Source organism: Lasioglossum baleicum, chromosome 11, assembly GCF_051020765.1.
Source record: "Lasioglossum baleicum chromosome 11, iyLasBale1, whole genome shotgun sequence".
NCBI lineage: Eukaryota > Metazoa > Arthropoda > Insecta > Hymenoptera > Halictidae > Lasioglossum > Lasioglossum baleicum.
The window spans coordinates 15,058,772-15,083,122 of NC_134939.1; the positions used below are offsets into that span (position 1 = coordinate 15,058,772).

A 24,351-nucleotide genomic window follows, 5' to 3' on the forward strand; every position below is an offset into this window, starting at 1 on the left:
TCCGTTTACGTCCATCGTCAGAAATGGATGAAATTTTGGAAATAGGTTCTTTTTTGACTAAAATGATGATTGTCAGAAGGATTTTTGGCGACTCGAAAAAAAATTTTTTACCATTTCAATGTCACTCCCTACCTTACCGACACCACTCCTGTATTTTCGTATACGTGTATAATCCTAACTAATTCTGATCGCATAATCTTCCCATTGTAGATATTCAATTATTTGGTTTATTATATTTACCATGGATGGCGAAAAACACACAACAAAGGACAGTTTAAATCTTGAAAAAGATCCAAACTAGGATCGAAACGTTGATTTTGTTTGACAATTAGCAAAGTTGCTTTATAATTCGTAATAAACGATCGAACCGTTGCGCCGAAAACATTTAAAAATTTAATTGGTTTAACAATTGAAATTTTGAAAACATTTTATATTAATTTCCAGAATATACATATTGTAGGATCAAAGATATATTTCGTCTGAATATTCACAAATCTCCGTGTGAGATTTACAAGAACGTCTTACTCTGTCAACCGTCGCATTCGAAATCCAATCAATCAACATCTGAAAGCCCAAAATCAATAACGGCAACGACGTCGCGTCGTTATTGTTCCTAATATCTACATACAGCGGAGTTCACAATGGCATCACCACCCTACAATATTTAATATCTTCAATTAATTGCAAATATCAGCTAAAGCCGGGAAGGTTATTTAATCAGGCCAGGAATAGTTATTTAATCCTCAGAAGAACGCTTTTCAAAAAAGTTCTACAATCCATGTTTTGAACATGTTCCATCTGAATTGCAATAAACTGAATCATAATCGGTTGAAAATAATATAACAGTATTTTTAAATTCTTCTAACGTTTTCGTCGTTTTAAATTACCTTTACTCGTTTTTGTTACAAATGCATAAAAATGTTTGCATTGATTGCAGGACACAGGAGCCAAATAAAAATTGTATTTTTCTTTTAATTATTCTATAAAGCTGATACTAATATATTGATGTCCTTAAATGTTTTTAACATGTCCACTGCTTTAAATTACACTCACCCATTTTTGTCACAAATGCATAAAAATCCGCAGTCTAGTTATTACCAATGTGTGTTTCTTGTTATCTTGCGATTTTTAAAACGTGTAACAGAATCAAGAGACGCAGCTTCATAAATAGCGAATTCCTCGCTAGTAACGTGGTACAGTAATCGAGCGAAACGTTAAACACTATAACGATAGAAAGGTTACTGTTATCGGAGAAGCATAGAGGAATGTGAAATAGGGAGTAAGAGTGGAAGGAACGATGTCCGTAAATTAACGATTGTGGAGGCTAGCTTAGGTCAAAGCAAGCCGCTAAGCCGTAGAATCGTCATTATCGCTCTCACGAGTGGTGACGCTGATAGATGCCACCTCTAAATGATGATGGATGGCTCGTATAACTGTCGTAACACATGGCTACCCGATGAGCTTCGTATCTTGATTTAGAGTCTGTCCCTTCGCAATTTCGCAATTCTATGCACACAGGAGAGAATGTCAATCGTACTATCGGCAGAATCTTTCTTAAATACTCTTCGGAAAACAGAAATAATGCTTGTCAATTCGACGTTCAGACATTCCGTCGGGGGGACACATGCCCCGTAATCATCTTCGTCGACGGAATCGCCCGGCATAAATAGAACCGGACATTTAAGCATCGACAGGCAAATTGAAAACGGAAATGAAACGTCAACATCATCGGACCAAACATGCTCGGAGTCGTGTAAATTAAAGCTAAAATGGCCGACCAAAGTAAAGCTGCGCGGTCAGCGGCGGACCGTTAATTTTCGGGCCCTGGGCTAACTGGATTAACTCAGATCAACTCAACAAAAACTTTTATGTAGAATACAAATTTTCTTCGTCAATTACAAGATGCAGGAACCACACAAAAATTTCTTCCTGTCTTTAACAATTGTAATAAATTGAAAATAGCATGTGGATGTCCTTAAATCGTTAATGTTTTCACTGTTTTAAATTATATCCACCCATTTTTGTCACAAATGCATAAAATCCGCAATCTAGTTATTTTAAGCTGTTCGTACTTTTTGATCCTGTGTCGAATAATATTTGAAAGTCGACGATTGACGTCCATCAATCGTGGACTAATTGCTATCTCTGAAGACAGAGACCCGTAGTGGAATTTCCGAAATAATAACACGAATTTATAGCAATTGTCTCAGCTAATTAGCTCGAGGCGTATCTGCCTCGTAATTCGTATCATCTGCAGGGAACTTCGCGTTATCCGCGAAGTGTCAATCGCGAGATTTATTCACGTCTTATCGGTTCAGTACAAATATCCGTCTTCACGTTATTTTTGTACCGCGAACGGAGCTATACATATCGATCGGAGATACAGATTAATTGTCGGGCATGTAGAATATTTTTCATCGCATAGAATCAACTCGCATGGAACATGAAATTCGTAACGCGGTAAAGATAAGCATGAGCAAAACGTTGTACATGGTCGATCTATCTTACGTTTTCGACGGGACTTCGCTTTCTTTATTTCTTAATGTTTCACGCGGCCAGCCATTAAAATGATTAATTCTTTCGTTATATAACACCGTTCGCGATATAATTGATGCAATAAGCATTAACGGCTTATGCATTATTACCACGTTGTAACGGAACGCAAGATACATATTTTTCAACGAAAAGGAAAATAAAATCAGAAAACTATGTACATTGTGGTAATACTTGTTAGTCAACGACTTACGAACAAACACGATTCCGTGATTAACGGAGAAAAAAGAAAGGAAATGATGGCCGTGGCTCATTTTTAATTCCATCCGGCGACGATTTGGCCTTTTTTCAATAATAGATGATGACGCTATAATGTATACAAAATTATGCAGATACCGAGTTATTTAGGGTTCGCGCCATTAACTGTAATGTATTATTACAATGATACGGTGTGCTGCATATCTATAAACGATACACACACACCGGATGCAATTTCGAAAATGCCCGCTATTACGTGCCCCGTATCTGCTACTCGAAAAGACCCCATAGATTATGCGAGAGAGGCACTTTCGAGAATTTTAAATGAAGGTGAAAACGCGAAAGCGGGTACGGTTACGCCGGTACCCGCGTGGCCTGTAATAAACGAGAGTTTTTTAGTCGAACGGCGTTGAAGGATCGACCTGATCCACGTATCGCGTGCAGATGGTCCCCTTCCATGTTCCTTTTCGTTCACCGTGCGGCACGGCCACGGGACATCGTTTATCACTCTGATGCATAAGCCTCCATGATGCTTGACAGCCGAGCGGCGACGAGATGACCGTGCCAGACCTCGAACATTTCCTTCTCACGTCGCGGAATTAACGTCTCGTCATTAGCAGCTTGTCTCAAACAATCGAATCACCGACGAAATTTCTGCGCACCGGGTTACGCCAGCAAATTAGGGGAGACTCACGAACGGTGGCAAGGTTTTCGGAATGTGCGGTGATATCTCGGGACACTACTTTTTTTTTAACTTACGGAACTTATTTCTTTCTAAATGTAAATTATTTTGCAGGATATATTCCGTTAAAAATTTTCGCTTGTTCACCACTTGAATGGTTCCAGTGGTGGGGATAAAATTTTGACAGTTACGGCAGAGATCTATGCGACAGTTAGACCATTTCCGAAAATCAAATCTGTTTACTTCACCAGAGGTACACTCCGCGATATATTCGAGATATATTCGCAGGCTTTAGCATTAGGTTTAGCAAAGAAAATGTCCGCTTTTAATGGTAGAAAAAACTTCATTTTGCGCAGCCTATTTACTAATCTAATTCTTTGGGAATCATAAAGACGATTGTACGAGGTATTACACCAATTTCATGTCCATAAATTTAAAAAATCATAGCGAATGGAAATATTCTAGGTCGGAAGAAATGTTTAATTTTCGAATTAAAATAGCTCCGAGTGCAAAGGGTTAAATATACACTCTCTCAATCTTGTCCATAGCCTTGTACAAGAAAATCATGGTGACAAGATACTGGTCCACGGTAGCGGAAGGGTTAAAGGAGGAGTATTGACTCATCATTCGGCGTCGTTCCGAAATTGCCTGATTAGCTTCTACAAACGGCAATCTTCCATCAACTATGTCCATGCATAGTTCCTTAACAATTACGCGGGAATAATGGAACGGTATCGTTTTTTTTCCCCCGGTGGTTGTTTCCCAATTACGATAAAAGAGCGAAACGAACCCGGTCGGACCGGGGCGAAAGAAAGGCGAAGATCAAAAAGGAACACTAATCACGTTCGACATCCGTCAATCATTGAAATTCAGCTATCCCTCATGGGTTTCCGCAAATCTAACCGCGGGAGTAGTTAGTCGGCGCGGAGAAGAGAACGACACTGATCGATAGGTTCCTAACGGACGGTTGAGGGGTTGTCGAAGCCTTGACCCTGCTCCGTCGGCAGCTTTAATGCTCGCGGTCAGCGGGAGCCGACGCTCTCTCTGCTCGTCCAGATCGGGGCTCAGCTGTCTGTTCAGATAGGAATCTGGTCGGGGCTTAATGACGGCTCGTGACGGACGGGTATCGAAGCCGGCAGCACCGGACAGAAGACGAAGGGGTGGAGGAACGCGGGAGTCTGGCGTGTCACATCAACGGCGCCGCGAGATCTACGGCCTCAGTTTTACCAAACGGATTGGATTCTTTTCGTTTTGGTACTTCTCTCTGCCTTTCTCTCTCTCTCTCTCTCTCTCTCTCTCTCTCTCTCTCTCTCTCTCTCCCGCTCCTGCTGGCCCGTCCACGTTCAGGACACACACATACACGCAACACCTCTTTTCTCTTGCTCTGTTCAGCTTCGGCTTCCTCTTCCTCTTTCTCTACGCACGCTGCCAAACGCAATCCGATAGTTGCCGATGCCGACCATTCGGCCCTTTGCCTGCGTCGAGTTACGGCCGGTTTGTTTGCAACCAGGAATGCCCTTCTAATTTTGAATTCTTTCGATTCCATCCGTTGAACGCTCCTACGGTGTATGAATCACTTCGCGACATCACCTGGACCGCCGGTCGGCGAAACTCGTGGACCGCGAGATTCAGACATCTTGCTAATCATTCTGCCGACCGAGGGCTTCGGACGAAACGATTCGATGAGAATGTGAGCACGGAATATTTTTTTAAATACAGGATTCAATTGTTCCAATAGTCAGCCATTTAAGGCCAGCTTAGTCTTTTAATTGGGGTGACGAGTTTACTCGTCGCGTCTGCTATCACATGGAGAAAATTTGCCACTTCGATCCTAGTTCAACAACGAATAAGATTCGCAGTAGGGTAATTATTCTAATAGTCAGCCAGCCTAATCTTTTAATAGGGGGTGAAGTTATAATACGTTGAAACAGGCAAATAAATAATAAAAGTGATAAAAATGGTGAAAATTACAGTTCCCCACGATTTTCAGTCTATCCTTGTTGTTCTATTCTATTATTGGGCTATTTTTGCCATATTTAATCGTTTGTAACTCGTAAACAAGTTAAACAGTTTCGATAAGATTTTAGACGAGTCTACAAAACACATTTGTTACATTTCCGTTACAAGCCCAAACAAAAATGTGAAAAACGACTTTTTCATAATTCAGACTAATTGTTGAAAAATGTCCCTTTCCAATTTATTTTCCAAAATAAATCTTTAGCTACCATTTTGTTACACGGTGTACGTGCAGCTGAAGCATTCCGGCCAATGTCACGGGTCTATTTAATTACTTGCGAAGTGCAACGCCCTGATAGGGGTTGCGCTACGGTAAGGGTACGCACGTATGTAGGATACGGCGAGGTATAATGAAACCATTAGGCGACAGCATCACGTAGGCGCATAACCTGCGTGTTTCTCCTCTCCGTTAACAACAAAAGGCCGATACATTTACCAGTGGGAGGTTGTTGCCGAGGTTGTTGGGTAGTAGTAGTAGTGCTGAATTGTTTGACCGCGGAGGAGACAAAGCGGAGACGACAGAGAAAAGAAACACGTCCCTCTTGTATACGTCTCTCTATTACGTATAAATTAAGAAAACAAGAAGCGGCTATAAGTGGCGGCCTTAAATAGTAAATAGAAAATTCCAGTAGTCGGGCTCCGGGAGTAGGGTAGATCAAAGGGCGCCGACCAACTCGAAGCTTCGGTGCAGTCTGCCCACTTCTTCTGGGATAGACTGCAGGGGGATGGTAATAGATTGCCTCTTTCTGACTTTTATTGTACCAGAAAAAGCTTGTCAGATTCAACGTGGGGACCCCGGCACCCTCCATTACGTACTCGTAAGAATAAGCATCGGAGGTGAAGAAGTCGAGGAGAGGTGAACCTAAGTCATACTGTATTAGAAAAGGGCGGAAATGCTAAACGGTTTACAAGAATTTTTCTCGAACGGAACCGTGTCGACAGCGAACGGGGAAAAAACATTTACCGTTGCCAACCGAGTGATGGATGATTTGCGAGTGGAAAATAAAATCGCCAGTGCAAACTGGGATCTAGTTTCAATATCCATTTCAAAGCATAAACACCGACTAAAGTGCTCTATCGAATTTTTCACGCTACTATCGAGATCCGTTAAACAATCTACCCAATTTTTTAATCTTTACAAATTGTTTTTTTGCTATCACTTTTGTGGCTTTACGTATTGCTTGGATGTTATGATCAGTATCAGGGGAATAGGGTAATTCCTAATTGGCTACATAATAAAACTGTTGTTATTAGAATTATAAATCTTTATGCAAAAGAAAAATGGTTTGCATTAATAAAAAGTTGCAGAAAATTTTATATTTATCAATGCTCTTCATTTCCCTACTGTTAATAAAAAATGAAATTAAATTAATTTCAGTTTAACTTCAAATTATAGGTCATTCCTAATAATTATATACATATACAGTAAGGAGCATAACTAATTCCACACGCTTTAAATCAGAACAACTTTTTTATGAATGGACCAAACGACTTCAATTTCTCTGTAAGGCTAGAAGAATTAGTTTAGTAAATGACGTCTGATAAATATGTTGAAAAAATGCATTTGGACGGAATTGTGAAAAACAATAGTAAAAATTGATTTTTAGCCTTCTTCTAGCCTTACAGAGAAATTGGCGTCGTTTTTCTCATTCATAAAAAAGTCGTTCTGATTTAAAGCGTGTGGAATCAGTTATGCTCCTTGTATATTAAATTTATAAAAACCGCAGTCTAATTATAGGATAAATATTTATGCTTTTACAGTTCCAACTAATCCTCTTACCACATTTTATCGCAAACGTAGAGAGTATCAATTCTGCATAATTTATTTCGGATCGTTAAGAGTGAAAGTAGATGCAAGAATGTGTGACAATCTTCGCTTTTCAATCAAAATAATACGAATAAATTTAGATCGCAAAAAATATTTATTCGATTAATGTGTTCCATCTATTTTTTGTATTCCGCCATAAATCACGATGCAGAAGATACAAATCAATTTGCAACAGAGTACCACATACCGTGGAACACCTTGCGAAGTTGATGACGATAGGCTTTCATTTTTTCTGAATGCAATTCGATTTAATTAACAGTCACAAGTCATAAATATTTATGTTATATTCTCACGAGATCAAAATCTGGAAACCAGTTATACAAAGTAGACAGATAATACAAATCCGGTAGAGTAGCAAAGAAGCAAATATGGCGTCAACCTTGTGAACACACAAAGAATCGTGTGGAGTGGTCTTTTTGCCGGGGACTGTAGCAAACAAAATCAGTGTAGTTAAAATGATTTAAAGAAATCGCAAAGAGAGGGTTATCAACCGGATTCCGGCGTGTATCGATAGCGGGGTATAACGAGCTCGTGTCGAGACTTTATTGTTCCCGATAAGTGGCAGCGCGCTAAATTTGCCAATGCCCGGCGAAGCATTTACATATATCCCTTATTACCATTGGAACGGTACGCTTGAACCATCGTCGTCGTCGTCGTCGTCGGGTATCCGACGAAAAGTCAGATGTTCCGAAAGATAAAAGCCCCCGGCATCGGATCCGCGTACCGCCGGAACAATCGCTTGATTGCTGACTGTCGAGGCTGGCGAAACGAAGATTTCAAGATATTCCATAAATGTAAGATGTTCGAATGACTGCGGTTCCGGCTGGCAGCCTGGGCGGGAAAGAGACGGACAGAGAGGCGGAGGGAGAGGGTACGAGGCACGTAGCACGAGGGCCATCAATCGTCGTGAGACATAGACGAAGAACCGTGGCCCACGGCAAAGCGGACCGACATCAGTCGTCGTCGTTGTCTTCGTCGTCTTCGGCAATGCGAGAGACGAAGGCGCTCCGGAGGCCGAAGACGCGTAGACGCGCCGGCAGAAGCCGCTACTTAGCAAGCAGGCATGTGTCTTAAACCTGGCTCTGGCTGACTCTCTGGTCCCCCGCCTTTTCTTCCCTCCGCGAGCGTATCAAAGGGCCGCGTCTCCTTTGGAATTCTCCAGTTGTTAACATTTAACAGTGATGCTTCTCCGCGATTTTTGTCGCACATCCCCGGGGGCGCAGGCCCTCCCCTTCTACATATACCTGGAGACGTCGTTGTCGTCGTCCTCTTCGTCGTTCCGCGTCCCGTTCGCTTCTGCTCCGCGCGCTGTTCCCGCATTTTAGAACGGAACGATTTCAACTAATGTAAGGAGCTTTTTCACCACGGGACTCTCGAACCGGAGACTGGCACCGGCCGGCCGCCAGTCACGGGGACACGAAATCGCGTGCTAAATTATGTTTAATGCACGCGTGATAAATGTTTTCCTGCACCGTCTGCATACCTAATCAACGGCTCGCGTGAAAAATGATCCTCGCCTGGTCATTATACACCGGGATGCCGCTTCGATAATATATTGCGCTTGGCGTGCGTCTATACTTATATTAATATCACAGCCCCGGTAAGTATAGACCGTCTCATAGGCGGATCGAGGTGTTCCGTTTGATCGAAGGAGGGGGTACCGAGTATAGAGATTACGCTACTTATCGGACGGGAATAATCCATTCGATGATCATTCGGTGATTCTCGAACGGCAGGGCTTATTTATGGCCGAGAACCGCGTCTCCCGGTGTAATTGATAACGAACACGAACGGGAACAGCGGATTCGAACGACGGCCCTGACGGGTAGCAATTTCGTAGCTGCTGATGGTTCAAGGCGTTCTTGAAACCGTTTCTCTCGGATTGAACGTTTTTCGAATTGGCCGCCGCGCCGCGTCGACTCCCGCCGCAAACAGAGTCTGCGGAACCAACAGACTCGTCTGTTTCTCGCGGTAAAACGCGAGGAGGAAAGGTAACAGGGTAACTTGTGAATCCTCCGGCTCTCGTAATGCTTTCGTGAAGACAGGCAGGAGTTGCGGAGGTGGCCTTGACGTTTTTACGACGAGAATTCGTCTCTATAAAACTGTCTTGGCCTTCCTACGCCGCGCTCTCTGCCTCTCTTTCTCCCGTCCCCCCCGGTTTCCAGGATAGGGTACAACGTTGATACAATGGGCTTGGCGGAAAGCAAGAATAGCTGTCTGGCCAGCGCAGACGTACGAGTGCGACGAGACAAAGTGCCCGTGTTAAAATCTAGTTGAGGTCACGGACAATGCAATAAAAGTTTTTCATTGAACGTATCGCACGGCGATCTGTGAACCTCTCCTAATCTTCTACCTGACGGCTACGAAATGGGAACCGGGAAGCCGAACGTGAACGGGAAAACATTCAACATTTTCGCGGATCCGGACTCTGCTGTGATTTTAGGCATTCATGAGAAGACTCAATCAAGTACAAGACGGTGAGAAGTTTAACCATCTATTCTTATGTAAGAATAAATGGCTGTGTAGGTCCTCTAACATGAGTACAGATCATTTTGATTTGTCCATTTATTGTTGTAAAGACTTCGATTGAATAGGACACGTAACTACACTGAAATGATTGGGTGTAATTTAAAACAGGAGATGGATCAAAATAGCTTAAGGGCTCCAATATGTTAGTCTTAGTTTATAAAAATTATTGAAGCGAGTAAGAAATTTCTATTTGGCTCCTGTTCGTCGTAATCGATGCAAACAATTTTTATTTCGCATGAAAATCCGCAGTTTACGCATAACCAGCATTTTTTCTGGGTTCATCTCTCTGTTCTTTCTCATATGTATTTTCTACTAAATCATGGGTCCACCTTTCGTTAATATTCATGAATTGTTTTATCATATAAAATGGAATTATTCCAGGTAGGAGGAAATGTTTAATTTTCGAGTTAAACTAGCTCAGAGTGCGAAGGGTCAAATATAATTTAACTTGATCATTGAATTTTTAAAGTAGATTTTAATGGTCTGCTTGTGGGTTAATGATTAATTTGAGGTAGAGCATTTCACGATGCAAGTAGCGACGTCACGTCCGACACGGAAAAAAGTTGTCTGGTCGTAGTATGTGATTTGAATCGGTCCGATAAATCTTGTAAGATAATAGCAGTACAACGCGGTCGTTTCCTTTGTAAAGCAATCTCGGCTCCCCTATTCAGAATCTTGCCTTTTCCTTACGGGAATCAATGAATCAACAGAACGGTTACGCAGTTAACAAGATTTACGAGAATTTCGATCGATGGGACACGTATCCCTTAACGTCATTAGCAGCTGGAAATTTCTTCCACCGACTTTCGATTGACTGTTCCCATCTCATGGGAGGCGAGGTTTCTCCCCGCGCGCCGACGAAAAATCGCATCGAGCGATTCAAGACACGCTTGTCCCGCACACGGAATGCGAGTTCCTGGGTCGCTCGAATATCCGAGATCCTCTCAGAAAAACGTCAGCTAGGTTCTTCGTGACGCGGAATACTTCCTCGAAGCGAGAACGACCGTTGTGTCTGGTTTGTCCACGTATACAGTATCATTAGGCGTTTCACTTTAGCTATCGGTGTTCTTTGGTTTCTTCGGGAAACTGGCAGCTCTTGTCGCGTTCCGTCAACAGGCGTTCGCTGTTTCCCAACGTTTCAAACGATTCTACGGAATACCCCTCGACAGTTCGCGCGAGGAAATAATACTGCAGCACAAAATACGATACGGGAATTAAAATGGAGTAAAATTAGATTAATAGAACTCAATTGGAATTAAATTTCATCATAATAATTGATTACACACACTTTAAATGTGAATAACTTTTTTATAAATCGACCAGACGACTTCAGTTTTTCTGCCAAGCTAGATGGAACAGTTTATTGGACATAATAAAAATTTTGGAAATCTGTGTTTAGTCTGAATTACAAAAAAGAGTAGCAGAAATTGCTTTTTACAACTTTTTTAGTTGAACTTGTAACGAAAATTTAAGAAATGTGTCTTGTAGGTTGAAAATTTCATGGAGATTGATTAATTAGTTAATAAGTTATAATTAATTGCGAGGTACAGGATCCACATAGCGAGATATTTAATTCTCTCTTTAATAATCTTAAGCAGTTGAAAATAATGCGAAGGTGTTTTCAAATACTTTAAATGTTTTGCTATTTGATTCATCCAGTGTCATCATAAATGCATAAAATCCGTAGTCTATTGAAAATTTAAAAAATTTCAGTTTTACATGATTTTAAGCTTATTGTTGCTGATTTATTTTACTACTCGATGATTGTCACCATTTTTAATCGTCTATAACTCGTAAACCAATTGACAAAATTTCGATGAACTTCTCATTCAAACCAAATCAAAACCATAATCAAGAATTATCGGGGTATAAACAAACCATAGCTGCAGAAAAATCGTCGTTGTCTGTATTTTCGGTTTGCATCGGATCTACTTTATTTGTTGCATTCAAATAAAAGATTATCGACGTATCCAGCGAGAGAATCGGATGAGCAGATTACGAAAGCTGTTCCCGTGAAATGGGTGAGTGCAATGGTACGCTGCGAAATCTGCGGAACGAAATGCGGAAAGCGCATGCTACTGGATATCTGGCAAACGTGTTCGGTGGCAGTTGTGGAAACAGGTAAATAAATACGATGTAGACACGTTAATAAAAAAGTTTTCATTCAAAAAAGTAGGTATACGCAATTTACGAGACAACGGAAATGTCGTTTTATATTTACACAATATTTGATAAATTGACAAAAATCGTAGTGACTTACTTTAGAGATCTCAAGAGCATTTTTAAGTGGTAAAACTTTAGGAGACAATTCCAGAAAAAGGGGCGCTTCTGCCTAAAAAGGTAAGTCGAAAATGTAGAAGAAAATTTCTCGTACGATGCTTTGTTTTCGAGAAAATAGAGTTTGAAAATTCGCGTGCTGTTGTATAGGCGCCGTCTGACGCGTCTGTTCATGACCTACTAGTTCTACTTACAAATGCTAAGCAGACAAACTTGACAGATTTCGATTTCGATTTTCTCGGAAACAAAGCCTCGAGTGACAAATTTTATTTTACACTTTCGACTTAATTTTTTATTTAGAGTCACTCTCTTTTGTACCAGCAATTGCCGATCACCCTGAACAATTGATTACCAATTATTTTAACCCTACATAATCGATGATGCCTAGGACCGATCACAGCTTCGATGCACAACTTCCAAAAAAATATTTTTAACGATACTTCCTGTAGACGGCGGATCTTTACGCAAAATAAAAAATTTCCACCTAAACTGTAACAAACTGGAGTGAAATAGAAATGAACTTTCTTTCTCAATATATTTAACAGGTTGAAAATAATATAACAGTACTTTTAAATTCTTCTAATGTTTTCACTGTTTTAAATTACACCTTCTCTATTTTGCCATAAATGCATAAAATCCGCTGTCTACACATTAGTCTTCTACACTTCTATTAATTTAGTTTAATCGTCACAAATTGGGCTTGTGACGTGTCCTAACATTTTCATAAAGTAAAATAGTTCCTTATAGGTGTAGTACATCGTGGAGTAAGTGTTACGAACGAAGGGTGCGCGTTCCGATGACCGATAGGAGGTTGAAATTGAATTTTTCTGCCGAAACCTCTTCGCTGGACGCAGCATGGGCAGCGGACCAGAGTGGAATGGCTCCTAGAGGGCAGGGTACACACGGAGGAGCAGTCAGGCAGGGAGGCAGAGAGGCAGTCAGGCAGGGAGGCAGGCAAGCAGGGAGGCAGGCAAGCAGGCAAGCAGTCAGGCAGGCAGGCAGCAGGCGGGCAGACAGAACGTGGACTGCACGCGGTGCATTCGCCGCGCAGGATGCATATCGCATGCTAAATATAAAAGCAGCTCGCGGGCAGCAACGGAGCGACGTGGTGCGCGGCGTATGCCTACGCCATCTTGCATGGAAGAGTCATTTGCGTTAGTCCTGCCCACAGAGGGCAGCTTGGCTCCGCCTCCAGTTGCCGGTTGTACATAAGCAGAACCATCTTTATTACCCTCGGGCACTAACCGTAAAGGAAGCTAGGCCGAGGAAAGCGGTGAACGGCCGCGAGAAAGAGAAAGAGAAAGAGACGGGCTGTGAACTGGGGGGCCGGTGGGGCCAACTGGCCGACTGGTAGACTGTACGGTCTGCCCTGCACACGTTGAAAGGAGCCCTGTAGAGATACGTGTAGAGAGCGTATACCAAAACCTGTGGGGAGGGCAGTACGTCTCTCCTGGAGATCGAGTGGCCGTTTCAGGGATCGGCCTGAAGAATTATGGTATGAAGTGGTGGGGCATGACGGTGCCGTAGGCATAGTTTGTCTTTATAACGTCTGCGCGGCCGCGGCTGAACTTCAAACGAGCCGCTGATGGCTCAAAGTGGCTGACCGGGATATAAATCCACGGCCCACCTCGCTCGTCTGCCTGCTTGGCTTTCCTCTCTTCTTTGCTCTCGTTGCTTCTCTCCGAGACCCCTTTCCGAGACCAGTCTGAATCCTTCTCTCTCTCTCTCTCTCTCTCTCTCTCTCTCTGGTCTTCTTCTCTTCTCTCATCCTTCCAGGCCGCTTTGGCTTTAGCCTTAGCTTTAGCGCTCTCCTCGTCCTGGCTACGCTTGTGCCCGAGCTGTTCGTGCCTGAACATCGCCAACGATTCAGCTCCTTCTTCCGACGCGATATATTTCCTCTCGCGAAACCGTCTATATATTTATTGGATGACTCGTATTTTGTGCTTGCTGCACGCTTTCTATGATAATGTTCGCGGTGTTTCCGTTCATGTGGATAGGCCGCCGATTCACGCTCTTTTTACCTGTGCCGTGCCGTGTGCGTGCCCCCAGCCTCTTCGCCAGAGCGAGAGGGAGTGCTCGAAATCGCGATTTTCGAGCCACGGTGTCCGTCTTTCGGTGCGTCAGTGGTTCAAGATAATCGACCGCGCCATCGCGCCCGGCTTTCTTTGTGCCCCGTGCCGATATTTCGATGTGATTCTCCTTTTTTGAGCCGTGTTGTTGGTACTTGCCTCTCTTTTGAGTTTCCGTTTTCCTGGCTCCTCTGTGCTACTGAAAAGTGAAATTCGAATAGACTAGCCGGAACGTTGCGCCGCGCCGCAAACGAAATTGGCTGATTGCTTGTTTTTCTTTCCTCGGGAATATTCTTATTGGAACGCGGTTGTATCCGATTTTATGCGTTTAGAGCGTTCTCGAATGTGTGATAACAATTTTACTGGATTTTAAGGTTTTATATTATTGCTGTGGTAAATAACTCGTTAGGAATTACTTGAACTACAGCGTGAGAAAAATTAGTTTACTTGGACATTGTCCAAGTAAATTATTTGAAAAATAATAAATAAGATTTGGTGATATATAACTTCTCTTTGGATTGTTGCATTATTTGCAATTTATTTGTAGTATTGTTCCAGTTTATTCTTTATTTGATCAAATACCTTCCCAAAAACGAATAGTGAATTAATTGAGTTCAACACTTTATGTTTATTCGAACAGTTCATTTTCACCTGGGTATTTATAATAACTACGATAAAAGTATACAAGAAAAATCCTAATATATTTGATTAGTATATTATGTTTTTCCCTTCACAAATAAAAATTTTAAACAGATATATAAACAATTGTTAGTACAATGACAATGTCTGTTACTTATAATGTATAAATTAATTTTATATGCATAAAATATTTGAAAGTTGAGTTGTTGTTCATAAACATAAAAAATGATCCTGACTTTGTTAACTGAAAAGATTGCATCGATTGTACTGCTGTAGAAAATAATTTTAATTTTTAATACAATCTGCGTACATTTTCACCACTAATGCACTAATAAATTCAAGATAAAATTTCTTTGAATATTTGCTTGCAATGTCTTTAAGAGATCATTAGCAACGTTTCCATGATTTTGTAAATAATCGACAATGAAGTTAAAACGATTTCTTAATCGGAACGCTTAGTCCCTTAATTGAGTGGAATCAAAAACTGGATTCCTTCCTGCCGGCGATCGATGTATCAATTAATTATCTATACCGGTAATTAATTCGTCCCCTTTTAATTAAAAACTGTCTTTCATCCACAAATTAGCTAATATTATTCAACATCTAATTCCAGATTTCTTTTTATCATGAACATTAAATAGTATCTTGCTTTACTTTATTTTGTGGGCGATTTAAAAAGATAAAGTCCAATCTTACAATATTCCAAAACGAATTCGATTAACACTAAATTTTTGTTGTCCATGTTTACATATAAGAAACGGCTTTCTAACAATTTTTATTGGTGTCAATGAATGAAAAATATTCATGCTAATGAATGATAAATATTGATGTTACAGAAAGAAATCGTAAATAATTTGATATCCTTCGTGAGAATGTTGAATGAAATTAAAGTAAATGTGTAGACCTCTGTAGTATAACAAGATCAAAAACCGTCTAAAAAGATGTATTTTATGTGGCAGTAAATGCAAATCTTCGTATGAAGCGATCAAAAAATGGTTTAAAAACGGCTGTACATGTTTAAACAATTTTATGATCTCGTTATGCGGGAATCTGTTGTATGCTAAAAGCTAAAATGTAAAATCAAAAGCACACAGCTTTGGATGACAATACAAATTTTAGAAAGAATTTAACACCTATATGTAATATTGTATAAGCTACATGTAACAATATTGTACTTGCTAAATAAATCACTCGGCTTAAAGGAATGCTAATAAATAAATAAATGGCAAAGTTTTGTGGGACACTGAACAGAGAAGATAAATTATAGTGGGCTTCGTGATTATTATTTGCAGAAAATTAATGGGAGTCGTGGTTTTGTCACATTTTGTCTTACTTAGCTGAGCGACGTCTATTCAATGTTGTCGGAAGGGGCAGAGTTAACTAACTTTTTCTTTGACATATCCAACATATCCGGTATTATCAGCGGGTCGCCAGTTGACAAAGCATGATCATTATTCAAAAGGACGCCAGCGTGGAGGGCGGCGAGCAGTTTTGTAGCGGAAGACATTGGACAAATGGGGTTGTTCCGTGGACAGGCAGGTTATCTCGGTCAGTCGTCGAGTAGCCACCCCACTAAATCACTCAGTTCTCGCCCTCCAACCCGACGACCTCTGCCGTTGGCACCCTCAATCTCGATAATGTCTGAAAATCTCGGCGTGTCACACTCGCTCTGACTTCTTCAAGAATGACCGCTTCTTATTTACTATTTTTTACATAATCTAACGAACAATTGCTCGCGCTGCGTAACCACTATTCGGAAAAATATTATTACAACCACCGAGAAGCTCGTTTAATTTGTGGAATAAAATGTCTTATATAATTTTCAATTCTTGTAGATAAATTTTAAGAAAGTGGAACTAAATCCTATTTTCATTGATAATAACATTTGTAGAAACAAACTAATAAAACATCGCACTAAATTCTGTCGAATTTGATACTCCAGCATTTTTTGAAAATTTTCATAAGCCATAAATGCATAAAGATACGCAATTTTTATTGATGGCACACACTTAATAATATCTGAATAACTTTTCATAAATGGACCAAACGACTTCAGTTTCTCGGCCAAGCTAGATGGATTAGTTTACTAGACGATAAACAATTAAAAATGGTGACAATTTTTAATTGTTTATAACTCGTAAACCAATTGACCAATCCCAATGAAATTTTCAGCATGTACATTAAATAACTTATATGATACTACAAAATACATTTTTTAAATTTTCGTTACGAGCCTAACTAAAAAAGTTGTAAAAATTTTGTGCTGCTATTTTTTTCGTAAATCCATATATTTATTTATGTAATAATTTTGATATACCTAATAGTTGCATATTCGACTATTAAGAGAACTTTAAATTGATAATAAACGTAATTATTTAACTATGTACAGAATTATTATATATTTCATGAGAACTCTGGTCTCTCAATTTTTCTGTCAATGTTTCCACTTAGAATACAGTTTAGTAAAGATAGTAAAAAGTAGGATAAAAGTAAAATAAAAAAGAGATAAACAAGCGATGCCTATAGTCCTATTCAGTGTAAACAATGCTTGTTTTTCTAATTGTACTTTCCTTCCTCGAAGGTTGTTCTTGCTTAGCTGGACGAGTGTTCGCCTGAATTCGCAATATTTCTTGACAAAGGTTACCGATAATTACATGTTAATGTTGCTACGTCCGGTTGGCAGGAGCGCAGTGCATTAACTGTTGAATGAAGTACGATGGACAGCGTAAAGATAATGTGAAGTGCATTACAAGCTAATGAGTGTGCATAATTTTACAAAGACATATTCTACCAGAGTGCTTTTAGATTGCTTTGTCGAGGTTCGTTGTGCACATCAGTGAAGTTCACTTTGATACATACTTAACAACGCGTGAAATCCAAGAATGTTAGGTTCTACTAACCTTTTTCTTTATTATAGACGACGATAACGTGCTGACTTTACGGCAGACTTACGCTCAGGCTTAATAGAGTGTCCCTCGATCATTTGTTTCGCAACCGCTATACAATACTTTTCTCCACGCCGCAATTTAAAACAGTTAGTCAGGACTATTTCCGAATGTTACGCGCGTTTCGCAGCCACCGAAACAGTTTACCTTCCGAGAAGTTACTTATTGTTCACTGTAGTTAGATTGCTGATTTTTGCGCCTTTGTTTAGCGAACGTGTGACTCATTGGAAATTTCCACTTTGAACGCGAATTTGATCTAATTGTTTAGATCCAATTTTCAAAAATGTCAATTTGCGAAAGGATTTACAAGTATCCCCCTATCAGAACTGAAAGAGCCCATTGAATCACTTATAAATGTACCTATTACTGCGGTATTTTTTCCCAACGAGATTAAAATACGTAAAAATAAATATTTTCCCCTAAATAATTTTGTACAATTCAATGATAATGTATTCTTGTTGGCAAGCCAAACAAAATTATTAATTGTTCCCATAGTTGTATGATCTCAGGATTTGAAAAAATATTCTTCATAAAAGGCAAAAATAAGAATGAGGCGCCACTAAAAATTGCTGTACCATTAATCAAAATATTGTTAATCAAAATGTGTAGTCGAACAAATGTTTAATTTTCGAGTTAAAATAACTCCGAGTGCAAAGGGCTAAATAAATTGTGCCATTGCTATTTGTACAGTAAGGAGCATACTGATTCCACACTCTTTAAATCAGCTCAACTTTTTTATGAATGGACTCTTCTAGCCTTACAGAAAAATTGAAGTCGTTTGGTCCATTCATATAAAAGTGTTGAATTATGTGTAATCTTGTGCGCTACACATATCTAAATATGCATATATATATTGAAAGAAGCGCATGCGCGAGCAGCTCCACGTAGCGAGTTGCTATTCCGTCTTGCACAGAGAACAAAGATGGCGTGTGTAACGAGTGAGCAAGCCGTTGGCAATGTGCGTGAATGATGAGACAAGTAGAGCATATCCATGTACATCCAATTAATTAAGGACCATATATAATAAATAAAATATTGTTATTGTCGCGAAAGTGGTTGCAAATGGTCGTGAACGTTTATTTCGGAAATCCCGATCCAAAATTATCAACAAAAAGTTATTCTGATTTAAAGTGTGTGTGATCGATTTTGCTCCTAACTATTATTTTATTGTAATTCTACGAATGTCAAGTAAAACTAGTGATCCTCAAAAATTGCTCTACAACCGTGCACTAACAATTCGTTCAGCAATAATAGCCGTTGTTATTATTTCAAGGATGCACAGCGGACTATCTGCATGCAACAAACGTAACTCGAAATAAGCTTTTTCCAGTTATCTTTCCGACCTATAATTTACAGCCTGTCACATAAATGATATGCCTTTTACTGAGCTATAGTTGCGGTTCAATGTCCAGCTGACATAGTTGTACATAATACGGCCAATATTAGCACGTATGCGTGAAACCGACGGCTGATCGAAAGAAATAGAACATATCAAGATAAAAACATTGTTTTCAACAATTTACCAATTCATGCTAACGTTGCAACTGCGTACGCTGAAATGCAAATACACGGTATTCTTCCTATTCATGGAGTCGCAATAGACAAAATTGTCTTGGAAAAGCTGTTTTTGTGCGATTGACAATGTCCACTTACAGCAGTGCTGCAAAGTGTCGATGTCCTTCACCTGTCTGTTATTCTTATCAAGTCATTTGATGACGTAGAGAGACTTGATCGTGGTAGCGAAACAAGAAACAATAATATTATTTGCGTGGAAAATCACACGTTATGGAAAAGTAACAATGAGACTGCGGATGTTTGTGCAAAATAAAGATTGTATGAATTGCAAGAAAAGATTTAATTCTTTATTTCCATAATATTAATAGGTTGGATAGATAATTTACACTTCAATTTTTTTTCATCTTTTTACTTTTTCTAGCTATAACTCGTCACATAGTCTGCCATAAATGTATAAAATCTTAAATATCTCTCTATTTTCTACGATAGGAATTAGGTCAGACGAAAAGAGTATTCGCGTGACCTTCAACGAGAAAGCTAAATAAGTAACCAAAAAATGTAGGAAAAATGGAGCTGCTTGATCACCCCCATTCTCAAAAGCAAATTAAATATAAATTTTACATTTTGAATAACTTAAGTAATTATGTAAACCAACTGGGAGTAGATAATGAATGATATTCAATCTAAACAGAGAGATTGAGAGCCGTATTAGTGTAAAGTTATATAAAATGAGATACAGATACAATTAATTGTATAATTAATATATACCTGTTCAAATTCTGCATCTACGTACCGTACAAATTACCCTTATTTTTTACAACTAACAAACTAAAGGCTAAGTGCAACCAAGGAGTTGCATAGACATATTTTCCTAGTGTTCGCTTCGTTTCGGAAAGTTTCGTTCCCATCAAGAGCAGCGAACGCAGAACAAACTGCCCTGCCGTAATCGGTTTTTTGCGCACACGCCCGTCTCGCAGGCATCGGCTGAATTTTTAATAATAATAAACGGCAATGTGTTCGAGGAGCCGTTAACTTACTTTCCAAGGCGACCGTACGTCCACATTAATCACGCAAACATGAGTTATCTGCCATGCCGGCGCGTCCCATTTATCTTGGTTGCTCGTGGCTGAAATAAATTCCAGGTAATTGTTTGAAGCCGTAAGCTATTAAACGAATCGCGTGGTTTCATCGGTCGAAAAGGAACTCGTTGGCGGAGGGGTTGGAGGGCAGACACAGTCGGCGAAAATAAAAGAAAACGGGACGCGGAGGTGTGAGAAGGTGGGTCGGAAAACGGAAATGGTCGCGAGGAAGACAGAGAGACGCATCGGTTCAGGGGCGGAACGGAAAGGGACGGGAAAAGGATCAAATGGAAGGAAACGGATGATGGAGAAAGAGAAAGAGAGAGTGAGTACATGGAAGCGAGAAGGAAGAATAGTAGGATAAGAGGAAAGTCTGCGGAACACACGATGTTTCCGTGGCAGAAGCGGCTTGTTTACTGCAACCGCTATTAGCTCCCTATCCAACTACGAGCCACCGAGTTCTGCACAAGGCTAAAGACAGGGATATTGCTTCCCTTTGTGCGCGAATGCCGTTTCCTTTATTTATTTATCTTTGTCCGTCAACCGTCAGCTACGCTTGCCCTCTTGTCTTCTCTCCGGTCTTCCATCGTAGGACAGTTTACGTTAGCACTGCAAACGACATGACTTTTTAAAGCCCTGGCTCAAAGTCATCGCGAAGTAACTGTCTTCGTTTGCAGACGCGACGGCGGTGGCGCGGCGTCTTGATTGCGTGATCCCTCTGTCGTCTCCTTCTTTTCTAAAGGATATACGGTAAGGGGTTAAGATGCATATAGCAACCTACGACTCAATGTCATTCAAGATCATTGAAGATCAACTGCGAAAGAGTATGGCTACATTTATGTAACGCTTAGAAATTGATTACAGACGATTCAAATTTTATTTCATTCAAAAAGAAATGCGTAACATTCGTGTTTGTTAGACTTTGTTAAAATCTGCATGAGAGTGTGACTCGTACAAATTATTTAATGCTTAAAAATTGATTACGAACGATTCAAATTTTATTTCATTCAAAAAGAAATGCGTAACATTCGTATTTGTTAGACTTTGTTAAAATCTACATGACGAATGTGACTCGTTAAAATACGGGAAGGGGTTAAAATGCCCTAATAGATAGTATATACATAGAAAAATGTATCATTCCATTGAAAAAAAATTCGGAATTGACCTTCACATGCCCTCTACACCCTGGGACTCGAATTTCACCCTGAGGAACGTATAAAGGTTAAATACTCGACAGCAAGGGTGTTATTTGAAGTAGCGGAGCCGTTGAAGTGTCGGATGTCCAGACTGCAAGCACACCAGTAGGATCTTTATCAATATTCGAGATGGAACAGGGTGCAGATACTGTTGTCATGCTCACGGATCCGGCGCGCCGGTTCTTCATAAATCGCAGCATCGGCGATACAGAAATTAATCAGGTAGAGTGGCGAGGTATGGAATTATCAGGTCTCGCATCAACACTGCGGTTTTGCCCGGCCGAGATCCCCGAAGTCCTCTCTCACACTCTCGTCTCGGATCAGGGGTTGGATAGTGTTGGCGGCACCGAAATGGATCGTTGGCCTCGAGGGTGTAGGTGGATACGTACGAATTGAGAAAGGATGGGTTTTCTCTCTGTCTGTTCTCCCCCTACCCCACGCGTTTCTCTTGCTCGCGTTCGCACTATCTGCTCTACTCTTTCCCCGTCTAGCTCGTAAAGTGATCGGGCGTTTATTCGCCACGCTGTCGGGGACAAAGTGTGCTACGCTCCCTGTTGACTGCTGCTATTTGTCTTCCGACAAGGAAACCTAAAACTACGCTCCTTTTTCGGTGTTACGTGAACAGTATGAAAGGTTAATGCGAAAGATTCTGCGGAACTTTTCATACACGCAACCCGCTGGAAAACTCGTTAGAAAATAGCGTCCCCTTCTTTACGAGCCGAATTATGAATATTTCGAGAACTCCGCAGCCAATCAGCGTGAGTTCTTCAGCATGGAAACTGAGATAATGAAATCTTTGAAAACTTTGTTGTACAAAAATACCAAGTGCATGTGGTTTAGAAGAATATAATTTATTAAATGATAAAGTATAAATAAAGGAATAAGGAAGACCGTTAAACTTACTTATGCGAATAAGTTATTAAACCGAGAAAATATAACAACCCTTAATCTGAGTTAACATATTTTAATTAGACAATATTCGTGCATAAAAAATGTAGCTTATTTAAGAACTTGCATTGAAAGAATACAGAAATTGCAAAAACCAGAAGTGTTCCCGATCGGTTTTATTCGTTTAAGTGCAATTATGAAATATCAGTGCTTCCTTCCAATTATAATGTCAATCACATCTGTCTTTCGCGTTAATTTAATTTCAATCACCAGCTCATGAAACTCGAAATGCGATTACAACCCTATATTGAAGTCAAGAGAGGAAACGTTGATGTAAATATTTCATCTATCCCGTCCATTAAAATCAACATAAAATTAAGCGCATATTTTTCTAACAATAGAAAAGATTCTTTTGTAAGATTAAATGTAATTATTGAAAACACATTAAGAACGGAAAATAAGATCATTCGAGATAGGGGTAAATCATGAAAAATAAGAACGATTTATTACAGCAGCCTAAGGCTGAGCTTTATTATACAGAAGATCAATGGCAATGGCACCGACAGGATCATATGTCTTCATTTAAATTGCATGTCTAATTGTAAGCCTCAGCACAAGTACATGCAAATTTCAGTTGCTCTATTGCTTTTAACTAACAAGAACCGAATCACAGCAGGAACGTTTCACTCGATGGAATTATTTATTATGGTATGGAGTAATAAATGCATATCTGATTGCAGTTAAACGATCGACTGCTAGTTCCTGAATTATACACAGATCCATCATATAAATATGTATGCGTATGTATATGGTACCCTCTCGGCTTCAATTGGCGGGAATTTCAAACTGGACTTTCCTTTGAAAACGTGCCTGTATGTAAGTATGTACCCACATACCTCTGTATATTAAAGACATTTTCTAACTGCAATATTAAGTTATTTAGTACTGTTAAGTACAATACTAACGACAATTCACAGAGCTGGGAAAAATAGTATTTTAAACAATAAATAGTAAATAGTCCTAAGATAGACTGTATGTTTATGCGGTTTATCGGAGTATTATAACAATGCAAAAAGTAAAATATTTTATTTTGTGTTTCAGATTGTTAAAATATAAATATTTTATTTCGTGGATCAAATTGTTGTAATAGAAATATTTTATTTTGAGGTTTAGATTGTTAAAATAGAAATATTTTATTTTCGAAAGTCAATATCTTATTTAAAATACCATTTTCTTTAAGCAAAACAAAATCTAAAATATTAAATAGTATTTCAAATACTTTTTTCGCCAAAAAATGCCCACCTCTGAGACAATTTTACAGTATACGTTAAAGACGTCAAGTATAAATAGAGAAAATAAGTGAAAGTATCATCTCTGCAGTCGGAACGCGACCTTTCAATGACCTTTTCATCTTTGGAAAAAAAAGAATGGTCCATTTTTGTGAGCTGGTAAACAACGGGCTGTCAAACGCAAACTGCGAATAAGACTGAAAATTGACATGTACACGACTTACAGTCGTACAAACCCCCGAAAAATAATTCTAAAATTCCCGTTTCTTTTTAAACATGCGTACACTGTACCATACCGGGTTAATGAAAATATTTGCGAGGCTGAGACGCGTGGTTCATGGGATTGAACAGCTTTTGGCAGCAGAGTTATCTGGTAGGAGAATGGCACTTGCGCCAGCACAGTGGTAGCAACGAGAATCGCTATAGTTTTCTGGCACAGCGGGGAAAATGGATTGCAGACATCGAGTAGAAGCCGCAAGCTCGTCAAGAACGGGGCAGGCAAGGAGACAAATGAGGCACCGCTAATTGCCGCTATCGTTCGGTAGCGATTCTTCAGAAGCATTTATCACCGAAAGAAGTTTCGGAGTGTGCCCTTGGGCGAAAAGTTGAAAGAAGGGATCAGAGAGACGAAGCTGGTTCCCTCTTCGA

The 24,351-nt window shown here is 39.9% G+C and overlaps 1 protein-coding gene across 1 annotated transcript; it reads left to right on the forward strand.

Annotated features, from left to right (window-relative positions):
* Positions 1-11,618: 11,618 nt before the first annotated feature.
* Positions 11,619-22,863, forward strand: LOC143213455 (uncharacterized). Its single transcript, XM_076433328.1, has 2 exons — positions 11,619-11,927; positions 12,831-22,863. The coding sequence occupies exons 1-2, from the start codon at positions 11,824-11,826 to the stop codon at positions 13,240-13,242; spliced, it is 516 nt and encodes a 171-aa protein (XP_076289443.1). The 5' UTR covers positions 11,619-11,823; the 3' UTR covers positions 13,243-22,863.
* Positions 22,864-24,351: the final 1,488 nt, after the last annotated feature.